Source organism: Pseudoliparis swirei, chromosome 19, assembly GCF_029220125.1.
Source record: "Pseudoliparis swirei isolate HS2019 ecotype Mariana Trench chromosome 19, NWPU_hadal_v1, whole genome shotgun sequence".
Lineage (NCBI taxonomy): Eukaryota > Metazoa > Chordata > Actinopteri > Perciformes > Liparidae > Pseudoliparis > Pseudoliparis swirei.
Window position 1 is genome coordinate 13,951,404 of NC_079406.1, and position 27,676 is coordinate 13,979,079.

Consider the following 27,676-nt stretch of genomic DNA (forward strand, 5'->3'; position numbering starts at 1 on the left):
CTGCAGTACCCTTCTACCCTTCCTGCTCACTCTCTGCGCCATAAGGTGTCAGTAGCTTAAGAAGAAGCTTTTGGTAAATGTCCAGATGATATAGTCTGTAGGAGGTAGAAGGAGGGAGAGAGAAGGAGAAGGAGTGGGAAGGAAAGGACAGCGCAATAGAGGCATGATGAAAGGCTGACACAGATATGCAAATAGAAGAAAAGAACGAAAAGACAAAGCAGATGAAAAGACGAAGACAAGTATCGAACCTGTCTCTCGTGGAGTCTGAGGTGAGGGCGTCTCCTGGGACAGGGTGGTCCAGCTGGAGTCTTCATCTTCTGATGGAGTTTCAGGAGTCAGATCCATTCTTAAGCCCACTTTAGGGTCAGGATCTGGCGGGATGGGGGGTGCCCGGTTCCTGGTCGGGGTGTTCCTCTCTGCAACCCGGCCTTGTTTAGGGGAAGAAGGCGGGTACTGTTGCAGGAACTGGTTCTCATTGTTGGGGTGCAGCTCGACTTTGATAACCCGAGGCTGGGAGCTCCGAGGGGGTTTTGCAGGACTGCGTGGACTATGCTGAACCTGGACACAGAGCTCCTCTCTGATCTGGGCTGGAGCATGGCTCTGGAGGGGGTGTTGGTTGTCTGGGACCCACTCTGGGCTGTTGGTGGAAGAGGAGGACGTTGGGGAAAGCGGGGCTTCCAACACCACTGGGAGCAGGGGCTGCCTTGGTGCAGGTGTGGGGTCATCTTCTTCCTCCTCCTCCTCCTCCTCCTCCTCCTCCTCCTCCTCCACCACTGGCTCCACCTCTTCTTTCTCTTCCTGGCAGGTCTGCTTGCTGATGGGCTTCTCCTCCTTTTGGCTCTCCCTCTCCTTGGCAGAGCTGGCCTTCTCTTTCTCTGGGGAGGGCTGCTGCTTGTTCTCCTCCTTTTCCTCTTTGTTTCCCCAACTGAGGTCCAGATCCCAGCCCTTCTCATGACACTCCAAGAAACTCTTGGTCCTTCTACGGAACGGGGGCAGCTGAGAGTTGTCTTTTTCTAATTCTAACGAGTCAGAGGTGGGATTATTGATGAGATCATTGTGAATTTTGCCCTCTGTATTGGCCCGGCTCAGCTCCAGCTGCTGACTCTCAGCTCGTCTCTGCATGTTGGCCCCATTCTTGGCCAATTTGGGGTTGGGCGAGGAGGAGTAGAGGGCAGAGCTGGAGGAGGACTTGGTGGGGAGACCCCTCCCTCTGGTTCCAGGTTGGTTTTTAGAGGACAGAGCCAAGTTGTCACTTATCCCCATGGCGCTCCGCACACTGGTCATTGTATACCTCTGACGGCTCCGTGGCAAGGTGGCCGAACTTCCGCTTTCCATGGACTCCTTGATCACATCTCGCCCAAGCAACTGGTTGTGTGACGAGCGAAGGCTAAGCGAGGCGGGAGGGGTGGCAGAGGGGCCGCTGCGATTAGCCAGACCCACATTAGAGGGGGAGGAGCCAGAGCGGGAGAGAGGAGGGGTTTGTACTGACGTCATGTCTCACAGGAAATACAGTACCGCGATAGAGCTGATGAGAGAAGAGACACAGTCAGAAGTTATGTAACAGTGCATAACCTGAAACAATACAACCCAATTTACACCGGGTTTTTTGAGGTCGACGCAAATGTTGATAGATTGTAAAGTATCATCTTTCAATATATATATATTACACAGACATAACATTACACATTCCATTTTTAATAAGAGTCCTTAACCTGGATTTAACTTTATTTGTTCATTATATTTTGAAGATAGAAAGATAGAGAAGGATGTGTTCCTCATTTTCCATTTCGTCTAAGTGAGGCAGAGTACATTAACACTCCTTCCTGTGGTAGTGAGCTCCTTTTATGCCTTCTCATCTCCATGGCTGGAGATGGTTGGTCACTGGGTTTGTACATTTTTAAAAGATTTGTTTCTCTGGCCTCTCGACTTACATCTTATAGTAAACTACTATACTACAAATAATATAATACAATAGTTGTCTGAACATTATTTCTGGCCCAATCCGTGTGTGTCTTTGACATCGTCTCAGGGTGGTGACATCATGAAGTTGAGACGTTCAGTGGCTCATTTGTATTTCTCTGATGTGACGACGGAGCTCAGAGGAGACACCAGCATCCTGCTCTGTGCTCTCAGGCTGCAGCTCAGCCAGTCTGAGAGGATGTTACTGATACACAAGGGTGCTGATTATTTTCCAGTCTTACGCCCCTTTACACATAAGGTGCCTCCGTCAAAGTCTTATAAAACCACTGCATCAAAGACAAGAAGCTGGATTACATTTGCATGACATTGAGTGAGTCATGTACTCATCCAGGGTCTGACACCGGAAGCTGGAGCTGAGCAGTCAGCCGGTCCGTGGAGGAGCAGTGGCAGCTCTCTGCTAACAAGCTAGCCGTGTCTCTTTCATCTCTGGGTGGATCAGCCCTGTGATGCTGAACACAGGCAGATGATAGCAACAGACACAGTGGCAGAGAGTCATTGGGATTTTAAGCTTCGCCGTCACTCATGTTTTAGAACGATCTATTTTGGTTTCAACTCTGTGGGAAGCTGGTAAACAAGTGATCACGGACACAGGTAGAACAACATGACCAGGCTCCCAGACATAATGTATAAACATCCTGCCGCACGATCATGGACACACACACACACGCGCGCGCACACGCTTAAAACAATGCTGCAGTTATTACTGGTGCCTTTTCTCAGAAAGATGGAAAATACAAACACAGCAGATTTTAAAGCTGTTCTTGGGAAAAGACGGTGGCAGGATTTTGGAAAGAGCAGAATCCTTGGACACGGCACTTTGTCCATGCGGGGCCCCTATCCGCTCCCCTCTCCCTGGGTGGTTGTCGTGTTGTCCCTGTGCCACTGGGTAAGACATCCAAAACAACCTGTTTGTGCTGAATCTGCGCTCATGCCCCAGGGTTGTGATCAGACCCAAACAAATATGTTGCATGACTCCGAGGATGAATTACACATCCTGACAACCCCGAAAACAGACGAGGAGTAAATAAGCAAACAGCAGTTCAAGTCCTCATTGTCACTTGTTTCTATGATTTTTTTTAACTTTCATAGATGAGCTGCAGACATAATGGACCATCCTTTTCTTTCTTTATCCCCGACAATGCAGCCAGACCTCCATTAGTTAAACAAAGTGGAACGAAGAGAGGATGTGAGGGGGGTGGGGAGGAGAGAGGACGGTCATTAACCAGGGAGAAGGCGATGAGAATGACACAGCAGTTTGCAGGACAGTGGGGGAATAGTCAACACACAGAGGTAGTTAAACTGTCGTCCTCAATACATCTGTTGCGCTCTCCAACAGCAGAGGTCATTCATGAGATGCACACAATGTTAGCAGCCGGTCACGGCACAGCAGCCACATGTGTAATCTTAATAAAACAATCGAGCAACAATAAACTAATCATTTCATCCTGTTCCTGCTCCTCGAGGTGCTCTATTTACATTATAGTAACATGTACAACTGGACAGAATGTCAATCAAGCATATGTAAGTCTTGCATAACAATAACAATATCAATAATAATAATACAACTTCTTAACAGACAAAATACAAGGACATCAAAGTAAAGTGTCCAAACATGATCCTTATCTGCTCAAGACGTTTGTATAGTGTTTTTACACCTGAAGGTCACCCTAAAGAAACATCTACTTCACATCAACATGCTTTTCATATTCATCATCAGGTGATACAGAGATCATACCTGAGAAGAAATCATCCTGTATCAACTTACTCTCTGTCATGTGAGGCCTCTCTCTTCAACTCTGAACTGCACCCACTGCTTCACAAATGAAAAGCAACAGATGAAAGCACAACCTGGGGACAACTTGAAAAGTCGGTGACGTCACGGTTGGACTATTCTCGCCCCTCTCTGCTGGCCGCCGTCTTAATAAACTCCCTCACGGCTGTATCAGAAACAGCGTTGGATCATCTTTAAATCCACCGTGACGCCGAGGCAGCATAAAGGTGAAGTTTCCGTTACTGCGGAAGCAAAGCTGTCGATATGTGAACAGACGCAGTAAATCTTCAGCACCCAGCCCTCCTCTCCCTCATCGCCGCCGCACTGGGAGTGGAGCGCATCCCATCGAGTTCATCTACTCACCGCTTCAGTCAGCCTCCGGGCTTCTGCGCCTCGGCTCCCACGACGACACACACGCACACGCACTCACACACGCAGGAGTGAGCAGGTCCGAGGTCGACAGCCGCTTTTAAGTCGCGCTCCGCCCGTCGCTGCAGCCGCCCGCCCGTATCGGATCACATCATCTGAACCTCTCAGCGCGGCTCGGTGTTCGCTGGCGGCCAAGCGGAGATTTCTCTCTGCGCCAGAGGATCCCGGCGTGGCGCTCAGCGAGCCGACCAATCAGCGGCGCGGACGCAGGACGCTCGGCGCACCGAGGAGACGCAACCATCATAAATCCACCGGCATTACTTTGCAACTCAGGTAATGAATTCAATTCAATTCAGTTTTTTTGTATAGCCCAATTTCACAAATTACAAATTAGTCTCGGAGTGCTTTACAATCTGTACACATAGACATCCCTGCCCCAAAACCTCACACATCATCGGAGTCTTACGTCATGCAGCAGTCTGAAGAAATATGAACGGCCGGGTTTGTAGTGATGATCACGTCCTCCTCTCAAACACACGCAGCTTCAGGTCTTGTTGGATACAAGTTGTGAGGATTTACTCAAAGTGGTCCTACTTTAATGTCGGAGAGTTATTGTGATACAGAGGACACGTCGACTACTTAAATTAAGTTATTGTTTAAAAAATGGGTAACAAAACTCCTTTAAATACTATTTTGCACAGTCGTGAATTTGAACTGCAATTATAAAGTAAGATGGCAGCCACAACCAGCTTTTAGGGATCATTATTTATTTAATGGTTTAGGTTTCTTTTGTTCTTTTATAAATATACAGTAAGTGTATTACTGAATATTAAGAGAAACACTTTGTCAGTGTCAGCAACAGAGCAGAAAGAATAATAATTTGCCTCTTTTTTTTTTTTTACATGGTTAAGACTCACCTAAATTGCTCAAACTCCCCAAATCCAGATATATCCCATGTCATACTCACAGGACAACTTAAGTCACATAAATCCCTATAATGTATAAAAACAAATAACAAAAAAAGCTTTCATAGTTCATTCTTCACATAATATTGTAAAACCTGATATCCAACAACTCATTCAGCTTTATAAAACAACTCTAACAAAAGGTCTGTCCACACACACATATATATATATATATATATATTTGACCAAGTATAAAATCGATTCACTCTCATGCAGACTTCACAGTATGTACACACCGAACACACTTTGACCTTTCTCCTCTGGTGAAAATACATTCAAGCTATGAAATACATTCCTCAGTTTGACCGATGCTGGCTGATAACTGTCCAATCCCTAGAGTCCACTGGCAGGCTCCTCCCTCGGCGCTTTGTGGATGAAGGTGAAGCGGTGTGGAGGACAGTGCCGGGGGGACGCACAGGCTCCCAGTGCTCCAGGAGTGAGGCAGGAGAGGAAGGGCGATGGGGCGACTGGAGGAGGGAGGCACACGACCGGCTGCAGAGAAACACGGAGATGAACGGATGCAGCGCAACACCGCCTCTTCTGCTGGGAAGGAGACGGAGAAGAGAAATCAATTGCTGATTTTCACAGATATTATCACTGCCGTCTTGGCTCATTAAAAGCGGAACACATGCAGTGCCACCATTAACAAATGCACAAAATGCAATAACTAATAAGAATGTGACATGTTCCATGTTGCCTACCCTTCCTGAGCGTCTCACTCAGAGGGGTCAGTAAACTCTTCGCCTGCTTGTTGCCGGCGTGAGCGGCTCTCTTGTAGTATTCAATCGCTGTCCTCTGATTCTGCTCCACCCCAAAGCCGCTCTCAAAACATTGACCTAAAAACAGCAGGGCGGTGTCGTCCTGCGCACAAGATCAAAACTCATCATGAGATTATGGCTATTTAATCTTCAAGAACATGACGAGGTGGTGGCACGTGTGCAGAAACAGGCAGGACACTTAATAGTGCATGTTATAAACCAACACCAGGAATATAAAGAGTCCATGTGGGGTGAGGAGGGAATATGTCACGATTTAAAGAAGCAGCACAGCTCTGTGTGACTCAACAATGGGACAATCAGCGCCGCTGGAGCTCTGAAGTAACAGTAATTAAGATGAACACCATATGCTTAAACACAACTGCAGCATCAAATGTAAGGAGGGAGGTTTTACAAATAAGCTGGGAATACTCAAAAGCAGGAGACAAATACAGAATGAATGTACAGTGGGAATGGAGGTGAAATCTCAGCAATAAAGCCATGGATAAAACTCTAGAAGCATCTGGAAGGGCTCTCACTTCACTCTCTGCCGCCATCTTCAGGTACTTGACCGACCTGCTCCGGTCTCTTACTGGCTCCTGCGTGTAGACCGAGGCCAGGCAGACCTGAGCCTGAAGAGGAAGAGCAGCAGAGTTGGTTCACTTCTGTTAGGACACACCGGCGCACACACACACACACACACACACACACTGTTCCATGACACTTTACCATGATTAGGTTTTTTTATAATGCTCCTTGATGTATTTTACGAATGCAACACGTCTCTCGTCTGAATGGACACTTGTGCTTTACAATGAAAAAATACAACAACACTAATAAATATATAACTTTGTACTGTATTGTAGATTTGAGGTCAAAGTATGTTGCATGACATCATTAATATCACGCAGAAGCTAATGTGACGTTTAGATGAGGGCTCTGGTGCGATTGTATCCCTTCCAGAAGCTTTGTATTCTAGCCTTGCACTGCAGAGTATTTTTGGAGACATAAATAAATCCATAACGGTAATTGTTTTCTATGAATATTTATAAATCCTTCCATGTAGAAAAGCGATATTGTTTTTGTTAGCCGTCCACAAGCAATTCCTGATGCCCTTTGAACAATCAGAGGCTGATACCCAACTGTGTGGCACATCCGTTCTCAAACCCAATTACACGAGATTAAAAATCTGTACATGTTAATAATGTTTAATACGGAAACTGTGATCAGAAGAATAAATGCTCCGAACTATTGTGTGTTTTATTTGACCTTCAAGGCTTCAGAATACATAAAAACAACCCACATGTATGAATAGAAATGGCCTGAAGGGCATTATACAAACCCACCCTCGATCAGAGCGTCTCGGGGGTCCTGTTGTTAACAAGAGCGAATCCACATGAAAACATCCATTTACAAACTCTCACAACTCAGAGCCCTGTTCATCAGCCGTATCTGCCCACTTCTTCACAAACACAAGCACATTAGAAGTACTCAGCATACGACGAGATAATACAAAATAAAAAAAGACTTGGATTCCAACTCATACGATATTATTATATCATTAAACAGATGTTTTGATGTGTTGTTAAAGGCGACATCCAACTCCAGTTTTATTCTCCTTCACCTCGGAGGAATGCACTCCCTTTAATTCTTGAAATGTAACCCGGAGTGAGCAAGCAGACACTATTAATACTGTGAGTGTTGGCTTTGTTCTCTTTAAATGTCAAAGTGAGCTCTGACAACGTCAGCCAACATGCACAGCGGGACCCTGAAACTGAAGCAGCTTAATGGAATTCAGCAAACATTAATATTTATTTACGTCATTATTTATTTATACCTGAGCTTTTTCTACTATGGCATGTTAAACAAAATGTGTTCACAGAAGATATATAAATACATTCTTAATTTATTAGAGTTGAAGTAGAGTTTGATATCTCATAATAGTATGAGTGTAATCTGGAAAATCATCAAACCGTAGCTACAGTGGACAAGAGTTGCAAATACATTATATGAAAAAATTAAGAAGAGTTAATAAGATGTTGTGATGATGTCATACCTTGCTTATTCCAGCTGCAGCAGCCTGTTTGAGGAAGCCGATGGCCGTGTTCAGCTCCTCTAAACTCTGGCGCCCCCTGCTGGTCAGAAGCAGCTTGGCGTAGCGGTACTGCGCCTGTCTGTGGCCAGACACGGCTGCCTGCCAGTAGTAAAACAGAGCCTGGAAAAGAAAACACACAAGAATCCTCTCAAGACTGGTTTCTCACAGAGGAGTTAAGTAAGTATGATGTTGTTCAGAATGCAGAAAAACTCAAGTGTGCCGTCTTGAGTGTCACCTTGTCTTTGTCCTTGACGACTCCTCTGCCCTTCTCATAGCACACCCCCGTGTTGAACTGGGCCTTGCTGTAACCCTGCTCAGCTGCAGCGAGAAAACATGTAAAAGCCTCCTCGTAGTTTTCACTCTTGGTACTTTCTAAACCTAAAAACAGACGGATGAAGAGATCAGCTACAGACAAAGGAAAACAAATATTGTAGAATATGGAAAGAACTTAAAGACTAAAGTCTTCATTGGAGTAGGAATGAAAGTGTAAAAAATATTCAGTTTTACTGTGTCAAGAAACCAATACCAATGATGTTGAGGATAACGGGAATGTTGGTATCTCCCACACGCCCGAGCTTCAGTGCTGCTCCTGCCAGTCTCTCCTCAGCAGACGGCAGGTCCTACAAACAAAGAGGATACAAAAACAATCAAGATTAGATGACAAAAATAAAGAAACATATGCATCTTTTATGAAAATAAACTTGACGGTAGAGGTGCACCTTATCATCGGCATCTTTTGTCCCGATGTAGTCTCGGTCGGCATCATTCTGCAGAGGACAGGATGCTGACGGAAGTGATTCCTCTGCGGGTCAAGAACAATGCTTTATTATCCTGCTCACACAAATACTCGATGAACACTATTTTGAGATAAATATTATTTTGCGAACAATCTTTTAAACTATGACTACCAGACAACTCAAAACAAACCAGGTGTAGGAGAGTCCTGGTACAGGAGTGCCCTCTGTTGGTCAGAGATGGAGCCGTCAGTGGTCAGATGTGCCTGCTCACTGCTGCGGTGAAGACTGGCATCGCCCGAACTGCTGCTGCTGCAGACCTGACCTCGGTCTTGGGTCCATCTCTCTGGCAGACACAACACACTCCTTCCTCTGGGGAGGACATCTCGTCTCGACACTAGAGAAGCCAGACAGGTGCAACAAAACAAAGTCAGGATTCTGATCACATTCTATGAAACGGTCAACCACCAGTTGGCTTTGTGCTCCTTTACAATAATGCGACTCACAGATCTCCAGCAGAATGCGGTAGCCACACTTGTGCAGGGCGGAAGGTGCCGTCAGGGCTCCGGGGATAGGACTCGGCTCAGAGCTTGAGGCGTACTGGGAGTGGATCCTCCTGCAGATCTGCATGAATAGAACTGCTGCAGCACCCTGTGGAGAAACACTCACTCATTCATTCCCTGCTACTAACATACTGTAATCCAGGAAGAGGTAACACTCAGCCGGCTTTCACTAAATTCAAAACTCCACACACTATAAGCCCTCCCTTCAGTAGAGGGGAAGAACACATTGGTTTGCGTTTGCATGGACACAAAATAACTCAAAATAACTCAAATAAATCAGGTTATGAAGGAAATCCAAAAGCTCATTTATATGCAGTGAGATTGGTCGGGTAGAAAACCGGCAGACTGTTGTCCATGACACATTGTTGGCCACCATGCTGTAAGCTTAATAAAGGAGTAGTTATCAAGGAAGACCACTAAGTGGTGCTAAAGGAACGAATCAGTTCATTGCAAAGAGAGATAGACGCTGTGAGCATAAAGCCAAATATGCCAAAATGCAATTAATTCTTATTTGTTTAACGGTTGCATTTATTTTGTATTAAAAACTTGAACTTCTAACACTTACTGTGATTCCCTTGAGAATTTAGTTTATACACAATTAGGAAATGTGTTAAATCTGAGAATGTCACAAGAGAAGACGTACAAATCCCACAGCATCCAGGGCTGTGTAAGGTGGAAACTCAGCAAAGCCAAGATGAAAGGTACTCCGTTTCTTCCTCCTCTCGCCATCCTCCTCTTTTTGAGAGCTGATAGAAAAACAGCACAAACAGAAAATATGTTATTTTATTCATGGATCACAGAACTATTCTGCTTGAGGGACAAGGCTTTGTTTCTGTGCCCTCAGGGAACCTTCTTCATGCTTACAGGAGATGATACTGGATGATGTAACCAGCTGAAAGTCAAGAACGGGTTCAAACGAGGGGTAAAGGAACAAGACGGGAATGGGATGAGGGTAGTGTGAGGTCCGACCTTCATTTTAAAAGGTTTTCTTTTCATCAACTAATAAAATGGCTGGTGGTCCGAGGGCAACGCAGTCATGAGATAAAAGTTAGAGTCTCAGTGCTTTTCTTTATTAATTTGCTTGTTTTCTTTCCCGTCAGACCTGAGCAAAGTTTGAACAGCAACAAAATAAAAAGTCGAGGTGTGGAAATGTACCTGCCATCAGAAGAGTGTTGAGATGTGGAGAAGACAACTGAGCTGTTAATGACCTCAGCCTCCCCCAGTCCCTGAGACTGCCCCGGGTTCTGGGGCAGTCTCAGGGGGTTGCTGCCATGGCATCGATGCAGAACTGAGAAGTGAGGTGAAGACAAAAACAGCAGAAATTAGACATTAATGTTCAACATTCAAATTTCATGACGGTTCAGCCTCCTCAAAACGACGTGACATAAAAACAACATGGTCTGTGATTTATTTCCTGTCAAGAATGCACATGAAACTAAGTATAGAGAAAAAAGAGACTCGGATATGAGACGGTTATTGCCGTATTATTATTTTGATTTTCAGAGTAATTTTTCGAGAGATAACTATTCAAGTAAACCTTTAATCATTATCCGTTAATAATTGGAACTTAACTCTCTATGTTCTATTGGCTTGACTGTAGACACATTTCATGTTGTTGCATGTGTAGCTGACCTACTGACAAAAGACTGGAACTATTTAGCGAGAAGTGAACAGCGTCTCATCTTCGACTATAATGAGCCCCACATTACACAATCCTTTTCAGGAAACGTTCTACAAATGTACAAATACTAATCCGTTAATTTACAACGTATTAATAAAGTGGTAGTAGAACGTGCAGCAGCACTTCTACAGTATCAAAGTCCTGGGATATTATCTTATGAAGGAATAATGTTTTTTTACCTCATGCTAATTCAGTGAAGGTTTCCCAAAATATGTGCAGTTCAGTAAACCCCAAACGTAAGTTATGCAATTTAGTAATAACTAATAAGTGAATACATGGCATGCCAACTAAAAGTATTGAAATGAAGATTGAAAAAAAAAAAATAGACAATAGAGACAAAGAAAGATAATACTTAAAGTGTGTGTCTATATGGCGCATGGATTGACATTATATATAATATTCATCTAAACAAAACATAAAATTGTAATATAAAAATATTAAATCGAAAAATAAATAAACATTTATTCATTCATCAAAAGGTCTGAGGTTAAAACGGGAGCTAAACTAGCATCACTCACTTCGACCACAATAAACCGGGGGGCGATGTCAGTTACACTTAGACAGTAAAGTTAGAAACTAACGAAACAAACTATTTTTTTTAATAAAAAGTAATTTACTTCACGGTTATTTTAAAACAACTGAGAGCTAATGTCACACTGCATCACAATAACTATTGTTTATTTCGTAATAGAAACGATGGTACGTGAAGAAACAACTTGGCATGTGACGTTAAAAATACAATATGTCAAAACAATTCCTCTCACCTCTTCCAACAAAACCTTGAACTCTCCACATGGTTCGTCTTTGTTTATAGCAGCCTTGAGCGAAAAGACATGTTTATTCTCCTCGGAGGGTCGTCTGGCCCCTGAACCGCGAAACAGTGAGTCCACTCCAGCAGCTTAAACGAGACGAATCCGTACACCGGAAAATGACCCGGAACTGTCTCACATGACGCAACCCAGAGAGTCTGAAAAGGTGGCTCATGCGTCACAGCGCCACCATGCGGTGTGACGTGGGATGAGGGTTCGTCCCCTCGTTTCATTCATTCAGCACAAAGTGGTTCTAATATAGATGGAGGTATTTTAGACGAGGCCAACCACATTTAGTTGAGTGTGAAACAAGATTTGATCATGGCCGCCTGTAGCTTAGAACATTCTATTTTTGTTATTACAAATATTTGATTTCCTCTGTACAAAGAAGATGCCAACTGATGACACATGTTTAGAGTGCTCTTACAGAAACTCTAACTACAGTCTGCACTACCAACAGTCACCTGAGCTAAACAGTTCACATCACCTGCAAAACTCATTCCAAGCAACACAACTCTTCACTGAGGTAAAAACACGAGCATCAAACACCAATACAGAAAATACTAACTTTTCATCTTTACAGTTTGAACAATTTCAGTGACTTCAAACAAAGTAATATTTTCTTCAAAGAAAAGAGTGACATTCTTTCACATGATTTATTAATTTTTTAGAACATAACAATTCTCTCTAGCATCAGGCCACATGTTGTCATCAACATCACATCTCAGACCTTTGGTCTGGTGGTGATTATTTCATCTGGAATAACAGTGTGTGTTCACTAACAAGTCTAAAAGACAGTGTTAGCATTTGAACAAAGTGCTGTAGATCCTCAGTTTTGAAAACTGTGTTCAAGCAATGAAAAACAAACTAGAGTTTGGTCCATGAACTGCTGGTGTGCAGACTGTAGTTAGAGAAAACTGTAATTAGGTATTTATCGCTCTTTTTGAAATAATTAAATGTATATGAGATAGGGGACTGTTTTTAAATTAATCCATCCATCTATCTATCTATCCATCTATTTATCTATCTATCTATCTATCTATCTATCTATCTATCTACATATATCTATCTATCTAAATGAATATAGGATTCCTTCATTTCCACCCCCCAGAGCTCATCAGTCACCCTCCAGGACGGTTTTCTTTCCTCGGCCGATAAATCAAACAGTGACGCTTGTCACAATTCTTACTGGAAACACACACTCTTCTAGTCGGATGGGGCTGAAGGGAGCAGATCTGCAGTCGTAAAGTCAGATTAAACTTGGAATAATTTACTTCTTGACCAGTTTCCATGGTGACACAGTCATCAAGGTTTTCACTTACCATCTTCTTCAGGCAAATAAGTCTAGCCTGCAGTAGTTTGTCATGGATACAAAGATCTCTCTCTGCCCTGCCAAATGATATTTGCTGATTCGCCAGAGGCCAAATTTGTCTGGGCAATATGGAAAACACCGAGTTGAGCTGGAGACAGAGTCCCACCAGGCATGACTAATTGAGCAGTTTTTGTTTACCCGTGTTTTCATCTCTCCTTGAGTTCTCGAGTTTGGAAAATTAAACCAAGGCGATGTCTTACGAAGTGCGATGCAATTTTTAAAATCCGATTTGCATTATTTTGATAACTTTTAAACCATTCCCCCCTGACACTGGAGTTTACAACGTTCTGGCTCCCTGCTTGTTGTTGGCAGCTGTTGTAACATTTACTCAATTACTTTTCTGAAGTACAACTTAGAGGTACTTTTACTCTACTTAAGTACTTTCATTACTTTATAAAGCGACAGTTATACTTTTCATATTAAGGTTTTAAAAACATACAACATATAAACACATTGTTGATAAAAGCATTGGTGCAAGCTTTCACACAAACACAACACACTCACTGCTGCGATACACCCCTCCACTCCCCTCCCCCTGACCTCTGGAATCTCAACCTCTCGTACTTCTCATTCAGAAGGAGGGGAGGGGGGCAGACATAGACAGGCGTGCGGGGGAACCCAACTGGATGACCCTTTTATTTTGTTAGCTGTGTGGGCTGATGTGAGGGTCGTTTTCAGGATGTGTGTGTGTGTGTGTGTGTGTGTGTGTGTGTGTTTGTGTGTGGAGGGAGGTGGGGAGTGAAGTATCTTTTCTTATCATCGGCTTTGACCATCTATCCACACATTCTGTTGACATTGAATTGAGGATCACAGGATTTGTGCAGAGCAGACTGAGCCTCAGATTTAGTTTGTGTGTCTGTGGAGAGCCCCTCAAATAGAGAAGACGTGGTTTCTATTAAAGTAAAGACGTGACTCTCCTTCTACATCTGCACACTGCAAGGCCATTGCAGCAAACCCTTTAAGCCTTGAACAGCGTGAGGTGAGAGAGAAAGAGTGAGATTTGTGTACTAAATTAAGTGAAGGGGGTGGGGAGTTTAAAGAAAAGACACAGGGGGTGTTTCTTGCCCCTCTCTCCCCTTTTTCTCTCTCTCCCTGCTGGTCTCCTTGGTCACACACATGCACACATCCTCTCACACATACACACAAACACTGACAGGGGCTCAGTCCTGCTATGGCCACCAGCAGCGCCGAGGAGAGCTCTCCGGTCCCGGCCATCATAGCAGCCCGGCAGCCTGACTTGGAAACTAGCGTAGAACCTGGCTCAGCAGTGATGCCTGAGCCCAGAGAGGCCCAACGTGACAGAGAGGATGAGGAAGAAGAGGAAGTTGGTAGAAGCTCTGTGCAAGTGCAGGAGAATGCAGGAGGGCAGAGCCTGGACCCAGAATGGGTGGAGGAGAGATTCAGGATCGACAGGAAGAAGCTGGAGAACATGTTGTATGGTGAGTGAGCTGAGATGTCCATAACACTGTCAATAACATTGTCTCCATAGCTTTCCATTGGCACTGTTATCACCTTCGTCCGTGCACTCTTCCCACTTAAATGTGTTTTAAGAAGCTATTTCATGTCCCGCACATACTGTGTGGTTTACGTGTATCTGTCTGCTGGTTGACGTGCATCAAGATGGGGAGGCAGATCCGTGTCCCTGCGTGCCCTTCCTCACAGGCCCTGTTATCTACCTGACCCTGTGTGTCTGTCAGGGCCGTTCTTGTTGTCACCATCGGTGTAACTGCCATCCTTTCAACCCCTGTTGCTGTATCACTATGATGTACGACCTGCAATGGCTTATGCATTCAGAAGTCACTTTTGCTATTATCATTCCCGTCTGGGAAGCAGAGGTAACGGCCTCCGTTAGTAATCGCTGCTCGGCAGGTTTATGACAAATGCCTCCTCTGTGTTACCGGGGAAACTCTTTCTGTGTGTGCCACGGCTGCAGAGAGAGGCTGACGTGTGTCTGATTGTCCTCACGCAGACTGTCGATGGGAAAACTGGAGCGAATTCAGCTCGGATATCTGTGCGTCAGTCAGGCCGTACATGTTGTATCTCATCCTCCCAGGTGATCACCTGCCAAACAACACTTGAGACCTCACGACAAGAGGCTGAGGAGTGCTCTATTTTTATTTTTTACACATTTCTTCTTGTTCTTGCAGTTGTTTTTTTGTAGAGTGGGAGGTCTTTGCATCAGCAAATGTCATTGACGTGGTTAGCTGTCTCTTGGCTAATTTGTGGTTTTCCTCTCCACCCACACTGTTCTCTTCCCATTCCTCAGCTCCGGCCAGTGTAACCCCTAGTGATGTGTAGTGGGGGGGGGGGGGCGTTCCTGCACCCCCACCCCCAACCCTGTAAATGTCACTGTGGAGCGATGGCCTTTTAAAATTGTTTATGTTCCCGGTAACCTCTTGTTCCAGTCGCTTGGCAAATCTCAGACAAGTCAACACTTCGGTGTTGACTTTGCACACATGCTTGATGTTGAACACTTGTGCAGCAAACAGAGGCACTTTGTGCTGCTGACCAACACAACGTGATAAACCGCACTGCAGGAATTTTGAAATGTTTGTCTCTCTTTAATTGTCTGTTCGTTCTTTTATTGTTTGCTTGCTATGTGTCTTTCAGCTCCAAAGCATGGAGACGGTGAGACAGGAGAGGAGTTTTTTCAGAGAGTAAGTAGAAATCCACACAGGGAAGCATTTTATATATAACTAAAAGAGAATCCAGCAGCTCTCCTCAGTGAAGCCCACAGCTGATCATCAGTGCATCAACACTTCTGGTTGAATGTAACTGAGAAATCAGTTGGAACATCATCATGTTAACATTTGTTCCATTCATCCAGTGATTACTGGGTTTATGGAGGTGATGATTGCCGTCTTTGAAATGCAAATGAGGCTTTGTCTTCTGAGGTCGAAGAGATCTGCTGTGTTTCGGGATGTGTGTGTGTGTGTGTGTGTGTTTCGATATGTGTAGCATACAATGAGAGCTTTATTTCCTCACCCTCTCTCCCACTGTGTGTGCTTCCACAGGTGATGAGAGAAACTGACACTCAGGTGAGATGGCCGTCCAAGCTGAAGATTGGAGCCAAGTCAAAGAAAGGTGACACCACAGTGCTCTGTGTTTCGTTTCCTTCCTGTGGCAGATGTTCAATGGATTGATTTACCATTGCCAATTTACTGTCAGTGATTTAATGTAAATAACCTAAAATGAACTCCTACTTTGATTCAGATCCACATGTGAAGGTGGAAGGGAAGAGAGACAATGTTTTGGAAGCCAAAAAGAAGATACTAGAAGTGCTGGAAACCAGGGTGAGAGACTGTGGTGCTTGATTATCACAATTTGTCTAAACAGTTAAGTCAATAATCGATCGATCATGACGTGCTTTTACGTGTTTTCTTCTTTGCTATAAGAAGTTATTTGGAAAATGTGTTTGTTGTAAAGTTGAAGTTGAAGGAGGGAGAGACTTTGCAGCTCCTGTGTGCATGAGGGCAGGATCCTTTCCCTGTTGAACTATGACATCGTTAGGCTAAACTAAGTCGTGAAAAGTAATCTGCACTAATAACATGGCGTTTAATGTCAAATCCAGGTCAACAAGGTGACTTTAAAGATGGACGTGGCCTACACAGAGCACTCCCACGTGATTGGTAAAGGTGGTGGAAACATCAAAAAGGTGATGGAGGTCACATCGTGTCACATCCATTTCCCCGACTCCAACCGCCACAACGGTACGGGAGAGAAAAGCAACCAGGTAGCAACCTCTAATGCATGATGCACTAAAGCAGCATTTTAATGAGCCATTCACTGCTCGACATATAAGACAAATTAATTTAAATATGTATTTGTTTATCAACTTCTACTAGGTCTCCATCGCTGGACCCATAGGAGGAGTGGAGGAAGCCCGGAGGAGGATAAGAGTGAGTGGTTCACGTACAGTCTGAGCAGAGAGGATCAATATTTATTAGTCTCAAAACGCAATTTCTTCACCCCGGTCACAACACAGCAATCAATTGAATGATTAATACAATGTCTGGCACAATGAAGACGGGCATATTTGTCAAAAAGCCACCGTCTGTCTCACATCTCTTTATTTACCCCTCAGCTCGCTGTCTTGTCTCCATCACACTCTTACCCTTGTGTTCCATCCAATCGTTCTTGTCCTAGGATCTGCAGCCATTGTCCTTGACCTTTGACCTCCCAGTCAGCCTGGTGCCCCAGGCTCTGCCGGATGCAGGCTCCTCGCTCATCCAGCAAGTAGCGCAGACTTTGGGGGTCAGTGTGAGCTTCAGGGCCGTGCCATCTCATCCTCAGGCACAACCCAACTTCTATGAAAGCTGCTGCACCGTCTGGGGCCTGCAGGGCAACGCAGCTGCTGTCAAGGTTCGTGTCAAACATTTAAGAGTCAACTTGAAGCCACTTCACAGTTTAGGCACATCCGAATAAAGTCTAAATGATGTATACTATCATGTCATGTACTGTATGTATATATCATTACCTGGCAGAAGGCGACCTGCATCCTGATGGATTTGTTGCTGGGGTCAGAGGTCACAGGCGGCACAGTGAGCAGCCAGATGGATGTCACATCCCAGCAGCATCTCTTCCTGTTGGGGCAGAACGGAGCTCACTTCCTGAGCGTCATGCACCAGACCCAGACCCAGATCATCCTACCAGACCTCAGTGCTCCTCAGAGCCCCCCGTCACTGCTCATCCAGGGCAGCCCTGACGGAGTGTGCCTGGCCCGGCAGCAGCTCATGGTACAGTCGCGGTGTTTTGTTGGCACAGAATTGAATGAGGAAAAATCACGTGAGGTAGCAAGTGCGTATGTGTCAAAAAATATTTGTCTTTGTATGCACATCCAGGACTGTCTGCCCGTGTGTCTGATGTTTGACATACGCGAAGATGGGGAGGCAGATCCTTGTAAGCTGGCTCAGATGATGCAAAACCTGGGCGTCTTCATTAGTGTGAAGCCCAAAGTAAAACAGACCAGCAAGGTACAACTTCATCACCGGAGCGTTGCTGCTTTGCGGCTTCGTCCTTGTTAGAATCAGCTCGCTCCTGTCTGGAATTAAAGTGTCATTTTGTTTTTGATGCCTACCAGTCTCATCTTTTTTAATTCACTTTCAAATATGACACATTATATTTCTATTTCTAGAATGGTCACTTCGGTTTTGAATACAAAACTGTCCCCTGGAGTCTTGTATACTGTGGTGTGTTGAATACTAATGTTCCACTGTATATATTTATCAGTCAGCGGTGGTGAAAGGTCTGGAAAGGAACATCTCCAGTCTTTATGAGGCCCGCCGTTTGCTCCTCGGGTTGGATTCCTGTGAGACTGCCAAGGTACCCGAGATGACCCCTGAACCCACGCTGGCCGGCAGCGGGCTGGCCAACTATTGGCTCAACATGTTGCTGCAGCAGCTTCGTCTCTCCGAGCAGGGTGAGCACATATCTTTGTACCCGCATGCTATGGAAAATGTAAAAAGCCACACAATCATATCTGGCAAATTCTGTATTCATAATAGTTTTTTTCTCTCTTTATCAATACAGAAACTTTTCTATATCAGCTACTTTTTAACCTCTGAAGCGTTTACCCCACATTTCTGTTGGTTCTAATTAAGGTTGTGTTTGAAGCACACATTTAAAATATGATGAATGGATGAAAATATGTGTCTGTTTTTATGTTTCCCTTTTTAATTCAGGCGTACAAAGGAATATGATTTTCATACACTATCATGTTTCCTCTTTTTGCTCAGGCTCTGGGACAGCTCGCTCTCCAGAGCTGCTGACTGGTACTAAGCTCCGCCCATCACCTCCACCAGGTCTCACCCCTCACGCTGCTGATGAGGGGAGGACAGGACTGAAGGGAACAGACAGCCGGCCGCTGGAGAAGGTTTTTAATACAGTTTTCTATCAATACAAAACAAATCCTTTCTGATGAATAAACCTTTCAGAGAAATCAACGCTAAGCACCAAATTCTCCTTCAGATCTTAGAAAACGAGGACCAGTCTGGCCAATCGGAGGATGAGAGTATGAGGGTTGGGGTGATGTCATCATTTGAGATGTGTGATGCAGTCAGCAGCCTGAGCCGGGTGGGGTTGATGGGACGGAGGGGGAGTCTGCAGGGTCCTGAAATGGCCAAGCTTTTCAACCACGGCAGACGCCATTCAACAGGGCAGGCGCTCACATACAGGTGAGCCTTCACTGGAGACAGCACCTGTTTGCATCACTTGTGAGGTCATCGTGTTGGCTCACATTAATGGCCCAATGAATCCTTTACACAGACACACAGACACACAGACAGACATACAGACATACAGACACACACACACACACACACACACACACACACACACACACACACACACACACACACACACAGACACCCCCCCTCCCCACACACAAACACACACACACACACACACACACACAGACAGACAGACAGACACACACACACAGACAGACAAACACACACAGAGAGACAGACAGACAGACACACACACACACACACAAAGACAGACACACAGAGACACACAGAGAGACAGACAAACAGACAAACAGACACCCTCCTCCCACACACACACAGACAGACAGACACACACACACACACACACACACACACAGACACCCCCCCTCCCCACACACAAATACACACACACACACACACAGACAGACAGACACACACACACAGACAGACAAACACACAGACACACACAGAGAGACAGACAGACAGACACACACACAAAGACAGACAAACAGACAGACACACAGAGACACTGTGTCTACTACCGCGCACTTGAGCACTTCGAGCACTGACTTTCAGTGTTCGAAGTGCGCCACTGAAAAAAACAGCAGAATTCAGTGCACTGAAAGTACCCGGATGGTGCACTGCAAACGGGCAAAAAATGTAGTGTAAAACGATGGACACTACTCGCCCTAAGCGGCCGCCATCTTGGCGACGTAGCGGAAGAGGAGGAGCCCTTTCGCCAGCTTTTCATTTTATTTCTAAAACAATGGCGGACAGCACAAGCGGTAGACCACGAAGCTACAGACCGTAAATGTAAGTATCAGCGGTAATTACACATTGTACTGGTATTAAAGACATGAGTATTTGGTGGAGTTAACGATGTATATGATATATACCGACAGTTAGCATACCTAGGTAGCATTAGATGCCATTGGATCTGCATGGCAGTTATGATTAGGGATGGGTATCGTTTGGGTTTTTCCAACGGATATCAGACTGTTAGTGCAGACGTTATAGGGTTAATCCTGTCACTGAAACAAAGTGAAGTTATGATAAGCTAGCTGGGTCCTCCCGGTCCTCTTGCCAGTCCGACCAAGGTGCACTTTTATCGGACACTTTTCGCTTGACGAGCGGGGGCAGGTCGGCTCCAGGCGCTTGCTCCAGCGGCAAGTCCGACGACAGATAGCTATGTCAGTCATCGGACAGTGTTAAACAACGGCTGTTCTGTTCAACAATCGAAATAGCAATTTTAATAATGGATTGACAATGGATATGCTCAGTTTAATAACGGGTTAACATGACACCGCGAACGTTTGCCCACACGCCGCCCGATAATTAATACCGTTACGATAGCTATCTAAGCTTGTCCTTCTAGAAATAATTGTAGCTTTCAATCATCGTTGTGTGTTGTTTTTTTAATGTCGTGTATGTATTAATTTAAATGTAATGGTGGTCTGGGACATAGCACTGAATGGCTATCCTATTTCTGTTTCCTGCCCCAGAGACGTTTCCTGGAGGTGCTGGTGCTGGTCCTCTGCTGCCCTCCCGACATCTGCATCTGGCTCCAATGACCTCTGGCACCTCACATCCACCTCCAGGGCCTTTAAGAAGATGGACCGCCATCGCGTCTTCAGTATCCCGAAGGACCTCTCCACAACACACCTCGCCTTTGACAGGCAGCAGTTGTAGCTTGGAGGTGGTTGCGGACAGGCTGCCTGAAGGGGGTCATGAGGCAGATGGGTTGGGACAGGCAGGGGGAGCCACCATCCCCAAGGATACAGTATCCTGGAGGAGGGGATGACTGCTCATAGAAGATGGGGCTGTTATTCAGGACCCTGGCATCATGCACTGAGCCCCGGGGCCTGTCGAAGGCCCTGGCCACCACCCGATAGGAGGTGGCGCTGGCAAGCCAAAAAATAAAAACTAGACAGGAGATCTCAGGGCCCCAACCGTGGTCAGTCAGTGCCCAGCACAGCCATGAGGGCGTTGAATGACTCGGTGAGCCTGAAGTCCACCCTCATGTCACTGTGGCCATCACAATACAACGCCAGCAGTGGCATTGCAACATTGATACGGCAGCGCCGCCTGGGACTGGGTGGATGCTGTAGAGTGTGGGGAGGGGAGGGGAAGGGAAGATTATATTAATATGCAAGTCATTTTATCAATAAAATGTCATTGAGGTTTTGTAGTCTTTTATTGCGTTTTCTGATTTATATTAGAATTGATGCATGTTTGTAACAATAATTAATATGCCTGTGTTAAATTGCTAATTGATTCCTGTATCAGGGTGAACTTCACTACAACAGAGATGTGTATAAAAGTACAGTCAGTCAAAGTAGGCCTATTACTGTGTGACTTCAAGCAGATGATGCCTATCATTTCAGTGGATAATTCTTAAAACTAATTGGAATCTAGGGACAAACATGTACAGAGTTGTCATGTTTTATTTCCATATGGCGTGTATGTGGATTGCAAAGAAGAAGGCTACTTCTGACAAAGATAATTGAGAATTTAGCATACCTAGCGAGGAGAATTTAATTGCAACAACTACGTGAAGCTATGCTGTGAAGGTAAGGCAAAATCACAATTAAATTTACATATACCATCTCGACTTCAGCCAGAAGGCGGAGGCTCCTGCCGCGATTGTGGAGGTATCGCAGTTTCCACATGGGGTGGAGAAAGGGGTAAACAAGGGACAACAAGAGGGCATGAAGTGCATTCATTTTGTCAGTTTAAGGGTTAGGGTATCGCAAGCAGATTTGCATACGTCACTCCCGGCTTTATTTCGCGGGTGCCGTGAACAGATTTGCGTCCGTCACTTCCGCCAAGTGGTTAACGGTTAAGTGTTCCATTTGAGACAGCACTTATCAGCGACGATGCAGTGCACTGAATTGCAGTGCACTGAATTGCAGTGCACTGACCGCAGTGCAGTGGTCGAATTGTGCACTGCGCACTGGCACATTGAACAGTGCACTGAATTGCAGTGCACTGAATTGCAGTGCACTTCGTTAAGTGCGCGGTAGTAGACACAGCCACAGAGAGACAGAGAGACAGACAAACAGACAAACAGATACCCTCCTCCCACACACACACACAGACACACACACACACACAAAGCACACACACACACACATTGACAGACAAACATACACACAGACAGACAGATACCCACACACACACACAGAGACACACACACAGACACACAAACAGACAAACAGACACACACACACACACACATAAAGACACACACACACACAGACACACACACAAACACACAGAGACACACACACACACACCTGACAAATCTAGATTTTCTTTGTTATCTGCAGCTCTTCTTTAATATAATCCATAATTACAAAGCATCATATCTCTGTCTTTCAAACCCTTCTGTAGTTTTGCTGCTCAGGAAAGAAAACGTTTGTAATCTCTCGGATTTTGGAAGTAGCCATCAGAGTATAACCTGACTATGTCTTTCCAATTGTGTGTGAGTTTGTGTGATATTTGTTTGCTTCTGTCTGAATGTGCCAGATTGCTGAACTCAGAGATCGAGGGAGGGAGGAGTGAGCGAAGGAACAGCCTGAGGAGAGATGTGACGATGGCTCAGGATGTTCGCGCTGACTCATCCAAGGCTGAGGTGAGGAAGAACAGGAATCTGTTTCCTCATAAAATGATGCACTGCATCTACGGACAGCCTTATTTGTGTCATTCGAAAGACAATCAAGTCTTTCATGAACCCTTGAAAAGACTGATGACACTGGAGGTGCAGAGACCTGTATATGAGGAGGTGTATAAGAGAGCGAGAGAGACACAAGATTTAACATCTCAAACCTCGTTGCATCAAACCGTAGAAGACAAGATAGATTAAAACAGCAGGTGATGTGACCTATTGATTTGATTTTGAGAATGTATTTGCTTCCTTTTGTATTTGTCATCGCTCACCCTCAAAGGTTACCGAGTGGAGGATTAACAAGCTTAATGCGACAACAGCAGGACGTTTTGGCTTCCCCCGGCCTGGGCTCAGCAACCAGAGAGAAAAAAAGAATTCAATTTCATGCATTATTTACCCTCTCTCTTTTTGTGTTTGTGCTTTGTAGGATTATGACTATGAGAGGAAGAAACTGCTGGCAACCAGAGGTTAGTGCTGCTAAATGTTTAATATTTCCTCCTGTCCTGTGGTTTCATGAGCTCTGCAAAGGCTTCTGCAGCAGCAATCAGGGCACTGCTAAGCAAGCATTTCTTTTCCTTATTTATCTAGTTGCTGTATTATGCAGATAGATGTATTAAAACACATTTTTCAGGGGAATTTTGCCCAACATTTCTACTGTGTAATGTTATATTCCTTGTGAAACAGCCACCTATATCCAGCCAAGCTGTTGTTTTTGGAACTGAGCAGAGCCCAGATTGGACTTTAACTTAGCTCCTCAAACAACACGAAATCAAATGAATTATTAAGTGCACACGTTTTGTACATATTGTGGAGAAAACATGATTTAATATCATATGATTACCCAAGATGAAGTGGCTTATTTAGTTCATTCAAGTATGTTATGGAGGCAACACATTCATATCCCGAGCAGAGGCGGGCTTGTGTTTTAGGGGCCGTTTCAGTGCTGTTCACTGCCAAGACAACTGATGAAGGGGCCTGTTTATGGGCTACACTGTGCCAAAGATATAATAGAATAGCACTGGCACTCCCACTTTATTCACACGGGGCATATACACAATGCAGACAACCCACACATGCATGCAGACACAGTTGTGTGTGTGCCCTTACAAGCAAATGCATGTAAACACACACACACAAACACACACAGTATCACACTCCATCTATCATGCAGAATGAGAGATACTGGGGAGATCTGTAGCCAAATGCTACTAAATTCCCTCAGTGTTGCTTTATGGGATTATGAATTAGCAGTTTGAATGTGCCATCTGCCTCACAGTCATTAGGACACCCATATGCCAGGATATGAATGGGACATTTACTCACATAAACACACACATAACACACGAGTGAAAAGCAGTTACACTACTAGTTATAATCCTATTGATATCGCACTATTTGGAGTGCTGTTGGAGTTGTTTGTCACATCACACATTCACACGTCTTCTGTCCACCGTCAGAAGAGACAAATGCTGATATCGCTCAGTGTTTGCTGCTGGTCGCTAACAGGCGAGGATATCAGAGAGAAGTCAGCGGCCCCTAAGTTGGAAAGAAAATGACAAATTCAGTAAATGTATGTTTTAAGTCAGACTTTTCCTTCCGTGTGTGTTTGTATGTTATGTCAGCCATGCAGAGGAAGCCTGTGCTCACAGAGGTCCAAACGCCCACTGACACCTGGAGCGGCCTCGGCTTCTCCAAGTCCATGCCGGCCGAGGCCATCAAGGAGCTCCGCAACATCAGCCGACGCAGCTACAAACCCTACCTGAGCATCAGCAATAGCCAGCAACAGGTCCAAATGAGCATCACACTAACTTAATGCCTCGTTTAAAAAACTGGACATCTGACTTGTGCTGAACTTTTGAGTTGCAAAATCCCTTTTTAATTGCAGTGTGTCAAAATAAGCACCCCCTAACACGTTCCCATTTGATGGTAATGCACTGCTGATTTGAACGCTCACTTACCTGGTGCTTGAGATCATCGGCTCAGTCAACACAGACACTCCTCAGCAGCCTGTTGACTTGAGCTGTTTCAGCTCTTCTCTCTGGCTGTTTATAAGCCTCCTGAACGACCGCTCTGTGCCCACTCTGTGAGAGAGAAGCAGACTCACTTAGGTTAATAAGAGCAAGAGCCTTCCTCCAATAATCTTCTTCTCAGACCCAGGCAGATGAAAGGAAGCATTCACTATGCCCATTGCATTGATAATATCTCGTGTGAGAGTGCTACAGATCAGCCCACAGGCGCCAATGAACTTTCTTCTATTGATGTCTTATCTACTATACTAAAAACACCCTTCTACTTGAGAACATGTTATCACTTGAAACCGTTTGACCTCTAGTCCTAACAAAGAGAGGAGAGATGGAAGAAAGGGCGAGTGACATAAGTACACGGTGCTGCGGTTGAATGTTTGCAGATGAAAGAAAAAGTAGTTCATATTTAATGTACAATTTCTGTCTCCTTCCAGTCATGGGCTGCTCAGATGGGAAATATGTTTAATGGGAGCAACTGTGACAACTGGAGGGACAGATGTGGAGCCGCATCTGCATCCCTTCCTGTCCCATCCTCGTCCTCCTCCTCTTCCTCCTCCCCCTCCTCCACCCCGACCGCTTTCACCTCCTCTACCTCCTCCTTCGCTTCATTTGCGTCCTCAATGAATCGATGCAGGAATGACAAACCCTGTAAGTACTTGCTGAAGTGCGTTTCACTTTCTCACTTCCACCGATAACATTTTCCTCTGAACTTTGACCTTTGATGTCTAGCGGAGAGCTTCCCAGGCAGCGGCGGCTACTTCGAAGGTGTGTGCTCATCAAGGAGGGCGTCAACCTGCAGTCAGCGGAGCCCCTCCCCCCACATGATAGACGATGTACCTGAGCTGCTCAGCCAACTGGGCCTAATTAAATACATTGACGTGTTTGAACAACAAGAGGTGAACTTACGTAGAGGCTTTCAATGAATCCGTCTCAACTTTTCACTTACACACGTCGTGTGGGAGAACTTTCTGCAAGTGGACAGACACAAACAGAGACGCTTTAATAAATGAATGAATGAGCATTATGAAGCAACTGCTATGTGTACTCCTCCAGATTGACTACCAGACATTCCTCACTCTTTCTGAAGAGGATCTGAAGGAAGTGGGCATCTCCACCTTTGGAGCCAGACGCAAGATGTTATTGGCAATCTCAGGTGAGAATATGATGGTCTCCACTTTTTATTTTTCACACCATCCATCCATCCATTCTCACCTGCTTAGTCCGGGGTCGGGTCGCGGGGGCAGCAGACCCAGCAGGCTGACCCAGACTTCCCTCTCACCCGCAACATTTCCCAGCTCATTATGGGGGATTCTGAGGCGTCTCTGGGCGAGCCGGGAGATATAATCCTGAGACAGTATTCTATTTAGTTCCTCAAATGTCTGCGTGTTATTTTTTAAGTTAACCTTTTCATTTGAATGAAAAAGATTTCTCCCACCATGTCCTGAAAATGATTGAATTGTTTATCTTCCGATGCAGACCTAAACAAGAGCAAGAGGAGGCTGTCAGATACACCTGCAGTGAAGCCTGGGTACTTGGAGGGTGGTGCTAGTGGCCGACTACCGCGGATCATGGATCTAGAAGTTGCGGCTCAGAGTAATCGCTGGTGAGAGGAGAATCCCAGCAGCTCCGAGCTCCACCCGACTGACGTGGAGCTATTCAGCCTCTAAAACAGTCTGCAGTGATGCTGTTGGCGGTGCAGAGTTTACATCTGCTTCTTAGTCACTTTTTTATTATAAATGGATAAGCATGGAAGTTCCTGAAGGGCAGCAAACATTATGTAATCATTTGAGTCCAGTGCCCTTAATCTACAGCCAAACCCCAAAGCTTTTTATACAACACCAAGACAGGGAGGTCTTCCCCTCCAGACAAGAACAAACTGTATGAAACGTGTTGATCCTCGGTAGTGTGTTTCATCATTATAGAAACAATAACCCTGGCCATGTGTTTAATTCCATGATAACCACTACATTTATGTGTCCTTGTAAATATATATTTACAAAAATGAATTACATTGTACTATGATAATGACAATAAATAAAACGTTGCCGTTGTCCATCTAGACTATATTTTTGGGGGCCTTTTATTCTTTTATTGGAGAGTTGACAGGAAATAAAAAGAGAGAGTAAGATAAATAGTGTATGAAGATGAAGGTCCATAGCCAGACTCAAACAGGGGCCAGTCGGTTCCTTGAACCCCTCAGCCACCAGGGTCCCCTCAGAGCAGTGTTATTAATTCACATGGGACCACCTGTAGTGTGAACTGTTCTCTACTCAAAGCCCGGATCAGACCAACAGAGGGCACTGGTGTCACACACTGCGCTTATAAATTCAAGGCACATTTGAGTTGCATGAAAATAATGGAATTGTTTGACGGGAAAACACAGATGTAACAGCATTAGAGCTCCAGGTGGACAAGGTGGAGCAGCAACAATCAGATAGGGGAAAAATGAATTAGAAACCCTAATAGGTAAATGCATTAAGTTGTGTGAGGTAATGTGACACATTTTAATGTGGTTTGGTCTCGCCTGACTGTTCACCTAGAAGTCCCAATTTAATTTATCATTGTTGACAGGAGTGAAGCCACTGGAACCGCTTATGAGTTGTTTCCTGTTAAATTTATTTAGCAGAGGGCTACAGCCAGCAATTTAGTGCTGTAAGAGGAACC

At 44.9% G+C, this 27,676-nt stretch overlaps 3 protein-coding genes and 1 long non-coding RNA gene across 7 annotated transcripts in view; 2 read left to right on the forward strand and 2 right to left on the reverse strand.

The window, feature by feature from the left end:
- LOC130209715 (amyloid beta precursor protein binding family B member 2) overlaps positions 1-4,816 on the reverse strand; it is a 33,711-nt gene extending 28,895 nt beyond the window's left edge. The window contains exons 1-2 of one of the 3 annotated variants that reach the window (XM_056439511.1): positions 4,115-4,816; positions 249-1,525 (exon numbers count right to left, since the gene is read on the reverse strand). In XM_056439511.1, the coding sequence (XP_056295486.1) occupies positions 249-1,494 (1,246 nt within the window). In that variant the 5' untranslated portion in view covers positions 1,495-1,525; positions 4,115-4,816. Of the gene's footprint in view, positions 1-248; positions 2,589-4,114 lie in introns of those variants that run through there. The other 2 variants (XM_056439512.1, XM_056439513.1) reach the window with 2 other exon arrangements.
- A 368-nt stretch (positions 4,817-5,184) lies between these two features.
- Positions 5,185-11,815, reverse strand: dele1 (DAP3 binding cell death enhancer 1). Of its 2 annotated transcripts, none has more exons than XM_056439519.1 (12): positions 11,678-11,815; positions 10,388-10,520; positions 9,876-9,978; positions 9,176-9,320; positions 8,863-9,066; positions 8,655-8,737; positions 8,462-8,555; positions 8,171-8,313; positions 7,897-8,055; positions 6,380-6,472; positions 5,787-5,946; positions 5,185-5,625 (listed from the first exon to the last, which is right to left on the reverse strand). In XM_056439519.1, the coding sequence occupies exons 1-12, from the start codon at positions 11,706-11,708 to the stop codon at positions 5,366-5,368; spliced, it is 1,608 nt and encodes a 535-aa protein (XP_056295494.1). In that variant the 5' UTR covers positions 11,709-11,815; the 3' UTR covers positions 5,185-5,365. The 2 variants fall into 2 exon arrangements, with proteins under 2 accessions (XP_056295494.1, XP_056295493.1); XM_056439518.1 differs by having other exon boundaries at positions 5,185-5,628.
- A 2,450-nt stretch (positions 11,816-14,265) lies between these two features.
- bicc2 (bicaudal C homolog 2) lies at positions 14,266-27,078 on the forward strand. Its single transcript, XM_056439515.1, has 19 exons — positions 14,266-14,533; positions 15,705-15,751; positions 16,109-16,178; positions 16,308-16,387; positions 16,666-16,827; positions 16,940-16,993; positions 17,241-17,456; positions 17,579-17,830; positions 17,936-18,067; positions 18,324-18,513; positions 18,830-18,966; positions 19,062-19,267; positions 22,850-22,955; positions 23,416-23,455; positions 24,611-24,774; positions 25,447-25,660; positions 25,742-25,908; positions 26,066-26,165; positions 26,489-27,078. Exons 1-19 carry the CDS (start codon positions 14,266-14,268, stop codon positions 26,617-26,619), a joined length of 2,736 nt encoding a protein of 911 aa, XP_056295490.1. The 3' UTR covers positions 26,620-27,078.
- On the forward strand, positions 19,872-21,502 carry LOC130209721 (uncharacterized). The gene is made up of 2 exons (XR_008834679.1): positions 19,872-20,134; positions 20,824-21,502. It is a non-coding gene; the product is annotated as an uncharacterized LOC130209721 (long non-coding RNA).
- Positions 27,079-27,676: the final 598 nt, after the last annotated feature.

Excerpts from the sequence above, each read along its gene's own strand:
- dele1 (XM_056439518.1), bottom strand. The coding sequence starts at position 11,708 with ATGTGGAGAGTTCAAGGTTTTGTTGGAAGAG. Across the intron at positions 8,556-8,654 it reads CAAAAGATGCCGATGATAAG|GACCTGCCGTCTGCTGAGGA; the intron begins GTGCACCTCTAC and ends CTTTGTTTGTAG. Across the intron at positions 8,056-8,170 it reads TCGTCAAGGACAAAGACAAG|GCTCTGTTTTACTACTGGCA; the intron begins GTGACACTCAAG and ends TTTCTTTTCCAG.
- bicc2 (XM_056439515.1), top strand. The coding sequence starts at position 14,266 with ATGGCCACCAGCAGCGCCGAGGAGAGCTCTCCGGTCCCGGCCATCATA. Across the intron at positions 16,388-16,665 it reads TAGAAGTGCTGGAAACCAGG|GTCAACAAGGTGACTTTAAA; the intron begins GTGAGAGACTGT and ends TGTCAAATCCAG. Across the intron at positions 18,967-19,061 it reads ACAGCCGGCCGCTGGAGAAG|ATCTTAGAAAACGAGGACCA; the intron begins GTTTTTAATACA and ends ATTCTCCTTCAG.